This window comes from Oncorhynchus nerka, linkage group LG2 (assembly GCF_034236695.1).
Source record: "Oncorhynchus nerka isolate Pitt River linkage group LG2, Oner_Uvic_2.0, whole genome shotgun sequence".
NCBI classification, from domain to species: domain Eukaryota; kingdom Metazoa; phylum Chordata; class Actinopteri; order Salmoniformes; family Salmonidae; genus Oncorhynchus; species Oncorhynchus nerka.
In genome coordinates, this window is record NC_088397.1 from 65419820 (window position 1) to 65426552 (window position 6733).

Here is a 6733-nt window from a genome sequence, read left to right on the forward strand (position 1 = left end):
TGGTTAGGATTCGGGGCTGCCACAGCCGGAACATGCATTTGGGCTCCCGAGTGGCGCAGCGGTCCATGGTATTGCATCTCAGTACTAGAGGCGTTATTACAGACCCTAGTTAGATTCGAGGCTGTATCACAACTGGCTGTGATTGGGAGTCCCATAGGGCAGCGCACAATTGGCCCAGCGTTGTTAGGGGTTGGCTGAGGTATTCAGTCATTGTAAATGATATTTTTTTCTTAAGGGGTTGGCTGAGGTATTCAGTCATTGTAAATGATATTTTTTTCTTAACTGACTTGCCTATTTAAATAAAGGTTAAATACAAATAAAACATATATAAAAAATATACACGCTAGGTTTCTTACTCCACACTAGTAGGTGGCAGTCTTGAGTCTTAGCTAGCTACATCCCCCAGAAATGATCACGTCCCCCAAACAACACGCCTTCTCCGAAGTTGTGGATTGTTATTTCACTAGCTACCTGATTGTGAGCTAATATATCGAAATCTAACAACCATGGATAAAAAGAAAAAGCAATATGCCGTGACTGCTTCATCTGTGAGTTGTTCAGAATAAATCATATTGTTACATTGTCTCTAATGTTGCTTGTCATCAGTGTGTGAACCATAGCTCGCTAGTTAGTTAGCGGTAGCTAGCGAGCTAGCTTAGTCAGCGCCCGAACGTAGGAAGCTAGGCTACTTTTTGCTGACATGTTAGTCAGCAGGCAAACTAACCATGTTATAGTCAAAGTACATGTAAAAAAAATAAAGCATGGTCTATTGTTGTCGAGGTTCATGGATATTCAAATGGTGACACGACTTATTGGGTTAACGTTAGTTGCTATCAGTTTAACCACTAAAATGGCGACCACACTGCTATGTTACACTCTCATCTGCAGCTGGTTGATCTCAAAGCTGAACTCTATAGGAAACAAGAGCAATTCAAACATGAAAAATTGGGTCAAGATGCTGGAACTAGTACCAAAGCCCCCAAAAGCAAGGTATGTATTGAACATTGTACAGGATAGAGACATGTAATGAACAGGATACCACACATTTTGACCAGCATATCCTAACTTTGTCTCCATAACATCCATTGTGTTCTTTTCCCTGTGTAGAAACCTAATGTATGGAGCAAACAGAATGAGGGTGTTTCAGAGCGGTCACAGAAAGATGTGGAACTGGTGGCAGAAGAAGAGAACAACCTTGACAGGGCAAAGTGAGTACAACGTGATGTACTACACACTGACAACATGTTTACTGCACCATCACTGCCTTCTATTAGGTCTTTTTTTGTAATATAGCAAAAGTCTCTCATTGCTGCTTGTCTTCCATGTCTCTCTTTTCCCGCAGGCGCAAGCTAGAGGAGAAGGCAAAACTGTATGAGCAGATGACCAAAGGAGACTTTCTGGGTATAGTGTTATGTTTGTGATACTGTACAAGAAATGCTGTCATATTCTGTATGTAAAGTTGACATGTGAAGGCCCTGCAAATGCCCTTTGTCTTTCTCACAATGGAATTACTATCCTCTTTTCCAATGTGTCAGATGAGGAGACAGAGGGACTTTTTCTGGTGGATTTCACCCAGAAGATTATTGACAAGAAGAGAGAGAATCATGCCCAACGAGAGAGTGAGAGAGAGGATAGAGAGAGCTCCTCCCCCATCCCACCCCCTGAGAACCCAGGCGAGGAATGGTAATGTATCTACAGCACATGAAGCCCCAAACTACTGTATGTCGGAGTATTGGACTGTAGATGCCATCGAGGGATAGGAGTTAAAGTAGCCGTTTACTAATTTATACTCAGGGTGGATTATGTTGATGCTTTGGGACGATCTCGGAGATGCATGAAGAAAGACCTACCAGGGTTCAAGAAAATGGACAAAGACTTTCAGGGAAAAAGGTATATTTTACTCTGATCAAACCTGGAAATTAATGTAAGCTTATTTTTAGAAGAAGATGTTAGTACCAGTAGTGTTGTTCTGGTTATTAATTTTTTATATATTTTTTGCTAATGTTTTTTACGTGTTCTTGCTTTTATGTACACAGACTTGACCCGGCTGAGAAGGACCTGCTGTCAGAGGACATGCGTAGAGAGCTGCAAAGGCAGGAGTGGGAGAGGGAGGAGGAGGAGGCCATGAACAGACCTGTGGGTCCAATCCACTATGAGAACATCAGGGAGCAAGGTTAGCAAGACACCTGTTACAGTGATACATTAGTGAACTCATCAAATCAAACGCTATTTACTGTACATTTTACAGCAAACCCAGAGAAGTGTGTTCTCTGTGGATTATGGATTGACTTGTGCTCTTCTCCATTCTCTCTGATCTCTGGCCTCTTCCTTCTCCATCTCTCAACCTGCTATTTTTCAGAGGCCCGTGAGCTGGGTGTGGGCTACTTTGCATTCTCTCAGGACCAGGAGCAACGCAGGAAACAGAGAGAGACCCTGGACATGCTCAGAGACCAGGTGAGTTGCTCTCAGCCTTCACAACCCCTGAGACTAGGACCTTACTTATATTATGTATCAGTTCATTTAAATGACTTGAGTTTGAAGCAGATTGTCAATGTTTTTTTTCTCTCCTTTTCTTTTTCATAGACAACAGACCAGCGCTGTAAGAGGGACCAGCTGAAGGAGAAGAGAAAGACTCTGCTGGATGCTCGGCTGGCCAAGGTGAGGCAGAGGAAGATGAAGAAGGCCAAGCTGGACGGAACTGAGGACGACCAGGGAGATGAACACAACCAAGGTTAGAGGAACCTCCCACAACAATACTGCATCAGGGACAATGATAACTGATCACGCTAGATTGAATGGCTATGACTACTGCTCTTTATACTTTGGGCTGTAGTGAATGCTATTGTAAGTGTTGTCGGTTGTATTACTTCTCTCAGAAGGGAAGGAGGACCTGATTGGGCCCATACCCCCATCAGGTGGAGCACCTGAAGAGGCCCCTGCATTGAAGAAGGTGGTGGTGGAGATCCAGGAGAGGAGGGACACCAAGCCAGGAGTACCCCATGTCAGAGAGTGGGACAGGGGCAAAGGTAAACGCTACTCCTTGTTTGGGGCTGACACGATTGGCATGGGTCTTTTATAATTAATGGTAATCATTGATGAATCACTTCCACCACACTAACACAACAAATTTGAGCAGGAGTGATCTAGGTGTAACCGAGGCCTGTCATCTCTGGCAATTTCCTCCAGTGGGACACTGAAGACTGGTATGCTGCCTAGGGTCGGGGGTTAAGTCATTAACTAACTGTCTTCTCTTTCCAATATGACAACGCATTCCTTTCCTAGTGGACTTTTTTGGCGAGTGGACGAGTCGGCGGCGGGATGAGAGGGAGTCGGAATTCGCCCCTCCCTCTGCGTACTTCAGCAATAATAAAAGACAGAGCTATGGGAAAGAGGCCAAACGTGAGAAGGACAAACCCAAAATGGCCTTCAAGTGGTCAGAGGGGCAGGGTGGAGGGTGCAAGGTGCCCCAGGACAACCCCAAAAGTACTCCTGTATCCCAGCCTCAGCCCAGAAGTACTCCTATACCCCAGCCAAGTACCCCTGAACCCTCACAACCTCAACCCACACAATCCCCTGCTCAGCCCCAAAACACTGTCCATCTCCAAAATACACCTGCACCTCCAGAACCTCAGTGCCCCCCTCAACCCCCACCTCAGTACCCCCCCTCCCAACAGCCCCAACCCCAATATACACCACCACCTCCACCACCACAAACACACCCTCGGTTTGATTACCCATTTCAGCCCCAATTTGCACATCTACCCTTTCATCCCCAGTATCCCACTCCACCTCACCTCCAGTATGGAGCCCCACCTCACTACCACCCTCAATACACCCCACAGTATCCCCCCCAGCCCCCCACTCAGCCCCAGGCCCCCACTCAGCCCCAGGCCCCCACTCAGACCCAGCCCCCCTCAGACCCAGCCCCCTCCCAGAGCCTGGATGACATGCTGTCCTTCTACAAGAATTATTCTTGATCTGTCTACCCTAACACACAAACAACGTCAATGTATGTTAGAGTATAATGACATTACCATGATATTTGACCTCTCAGAGGGCACCAAAGAAGGAACCATTTGTGTAATTTGACCTTGGATCTGTAACCTGCTTTCTTTATTTATGATCTGTTATTAAAAGATAGCATTTTCATTTGACATTGTGTTTTCTGATTTGCTATATTTGGGATTCAAGGCACTTGTCTATAGCTAAAGATGGTTGTTTAATGGATCGATGCATGACTGAATCGGTCCATAGTTCATTTTGTTTAGACTGGTGATCTTGTTAATGTTTGATGACGTGTTTTGAGTGACAGGACAATACAGAGGCTCATCCATGAAGTAGCTGTTTTCTGGTTAGGTACAGGCATTGAGATGTCAGAGCTTGACATTTATATTAAAGCATGTGCCGACCTGTGCTCAAAACTCAACCTATTTGCATTTAGGTAGATTTGGAAAGTATTCAGACCCCTTGACTTTTTCCACATTAATACATTACAACCTTTTAAAATGGATGAGAGAACATTTGTTAAATCAATCTACACACAAAACGCCATAATGACAAAGTGAAAACAGGTTTTTAGAAGTTGTAACAAATGTATTAAATGAAAAACAGAAATACCTTATTTACATAAGTATTCAGACCCTTTGCTATGAGAATTGAAATTGAGCTCAGCACAGATATGGGAAAGAGTACCAAAACATGTCTGCAGCATTGAAAGTACCCAAGGACACAGTGGCTACCGTCCTTCTTAAATGGAAGAAGTTTGGAACCACCAAGACTCTTCCTAGAACTGGCCGCCCAGCCAAACTGAGCATTCGGGAGAAGGGCCTTGGGCAGAGAGGTGACCAAGAACCTGATGGTCACTTTGACAAGAGTTCCTCTGTGGAGATGGGAGAACCTTCCAGAAGGACAATCGTCTCTGCAGCACTCCACCAATCAGGCCTTTATGGTAGAGTGGCCAGACGGAAGCCACTCCTCAGTAAAAGGCACATTACAGCCCGCTTGGAGTTTGCCAAAAGGCACCTAAAGGACTCAGACCATAAGAAACAAGATTCTCTTGTCTGATGAAACCAAGATTTAACTTTTTGGCCTGAATGCCAACCGTCACAGGAAACCTGTCACCATCCCTACAGTGAAGCATGGTGGTGGAGGCATCATGCTGTGGCAATGTTTTTCAGCAGACTAGTCCGGATTGAGGGAAAGATGAACGGAGCAAAGTATAGAGAGATCCTTGACGAAAACCTGCTCCAGAGCGTTCAGACCGGGGCGAAGGTTCACCTTTCAACAAAACAACGACCCTAAGCACACAGCCAAGAGAACACAGGAGTGGCTTCGGGCAAGTCTCTTAATGTCCTTGAGTGGCCCAGCCATAGTCCGGACTTGAACCTGATCGAACATCTCTGTAGAGACCTGAAAATAGCTATGAAGGGACATTCCGCATTCAACCTGACAGAGCTTGAGAGGATCTGCAGAGAAGAATGGGAGAAGTACAGGTGTGCCAAGCTTGTAGCATCATACCCCAAAAGACTCAAGGCTGTCATTGCTGCCAAAGGTGCTTCAACAAAGTACTGAGTAAAGGGTCTGAATACTTATGTAAATGTATTATTTAATTATTTTCACAAATGTCTAAACTTGTTTTTACTTGGTCATTATGAGGTATTCTGTGTAGATTGATGAGGGGAAAATGTTTTTAAAATGTTTTTTAAAAACTTACCTTGACTTTTTCCAGATTTTGTTGTCTGAATGCTTTCCTAACGCACTCTATATAATTGATAATGTTTGGGGATGGATGTAGTTTTAAGTGAGGAAGGATTCACTGACATTACTGCAGAAGGAGCCTCTAGATGGTGCTGTGTCCATTTACTTTTTGTGAGCCACTAGACCTCAGAGCAGGGGTGTGTTCAGATTGTGTAACATTGCAATGTTTTGAATGTTTTTCAATCCAGCAAAGCATACTCTGGCCTGAACTGTTCTGGTCCATTTCATGGGCTTGACAGGGAGGCATATGCGTTCGTCCCATCAAGAAGGCAGGTCATGGAAATGACACTGATCTGGGAAAATCTTTTGCTTCTTCAAACGGAAGGGTAACTTTAATAATTCTGATTAATCAGAATGGATTTTATTAAAGATTTATTTATGCCATGTGAGTGTATTATATAACACAAGAAGACAATAATATAAACTTTACTGAGGCACATGTTAAATAGCGTTTCTGTTTTGGAGCACTCATTACATGTTTAAACCATTTTGAATCCACCTCTGAAGTAGCTCAGGTAATGTCACCACTGTTTTGCGAATTATGTTTTATCACCTTTTTATCGTTTTTTTTCTTGACACTAAAAGGCATAGTATCTTACTATGTATCTTATAGTATCTTATCACTAACAGGCACTAATACAATATTACACTGAACAATAATATAAATGCAACAATTTCTAAGATTCTACTGAGTTACAGTTCATATAAGGATATCAGTCAATTGAAATAAATTCATTAAGCCCTAATCTATGGATTTCACATGACGGCAGCCAATGTGTTTTTCCCCACAAAGGGATTCATTACAGTGCTCTTGATCTTGGGCTTGGTGAGGAAGCAACATGTCTTGCTGTGGCCTCTTTAGGGCCCAGAAGAGCCGGAAAACAAAAAAGACCATGGAGAGGGTAGCGAGAAAAATCAGTTGGATGGCCTAAGAGCTCCATGATCTGAGACTGAGCTTCTCATGGATGGATGAATG

General features: G+C 43.8%; 1 protein-coding gene across 1 annotated transcript; it reads left to right on the forward strand.

Moving 5' to 3' along the window:
- Window positions 1-399: 399 nt before the first annotated feature.
- Window positions 400-4154, forward strand: LOC115145958 (coiled-coil domain-containing protein 174). The gene is made up of 11 exons (XM_029687672.2): window positions 400-548; window positions 889-990; window positions 1108-1208; window positions 1343-1401; window positions 1536-1683; window positions 1795-1890; window positions 2037-2173; window positions 2360-2454; window positions 2584-2731; window positions 2877-3026; window positions 3283-4154. Exons 1-11 carry the CDS (start codon window positions 507-509, stop codon window positions 3975-3977), a joined length of 1773 nt encoding a protein of 590 aa, XP_029543532.2. The 5' UTR covers window positions 400-506; the 3' UTR covers window positions 3978-4154.
- Window positions 4155-6733: the final 2579 nt, after the last annotated feature.

What these genes read in the sequence shown, in the direction of transcription:
- LOC115145958 (XM_029687672.2), top strand. Translation starts at nt 507, where the DNA reads ATGGATAAAAAGAAAAAGCAATATGCCGTGACTGCTTCATCT. An exon ending in AACAACCTTGACAGGGCAAA is followed by an intron (nt 1,209 to 1,342) that starts GTGAGTACAACG and finishes CTTTTCCCGCAG; the next exon opens with GCGCAAGCTAGAGGAGAAGG. An exon ending in GAGAACCCAGGCGAGGAATG is followed by an intron (nt 1,684 to 1,794) that starts GTAATGTATCTA and finishes ATTTATACTCAG; the next exon opens with GGTGGATTATGTTGATGCTT.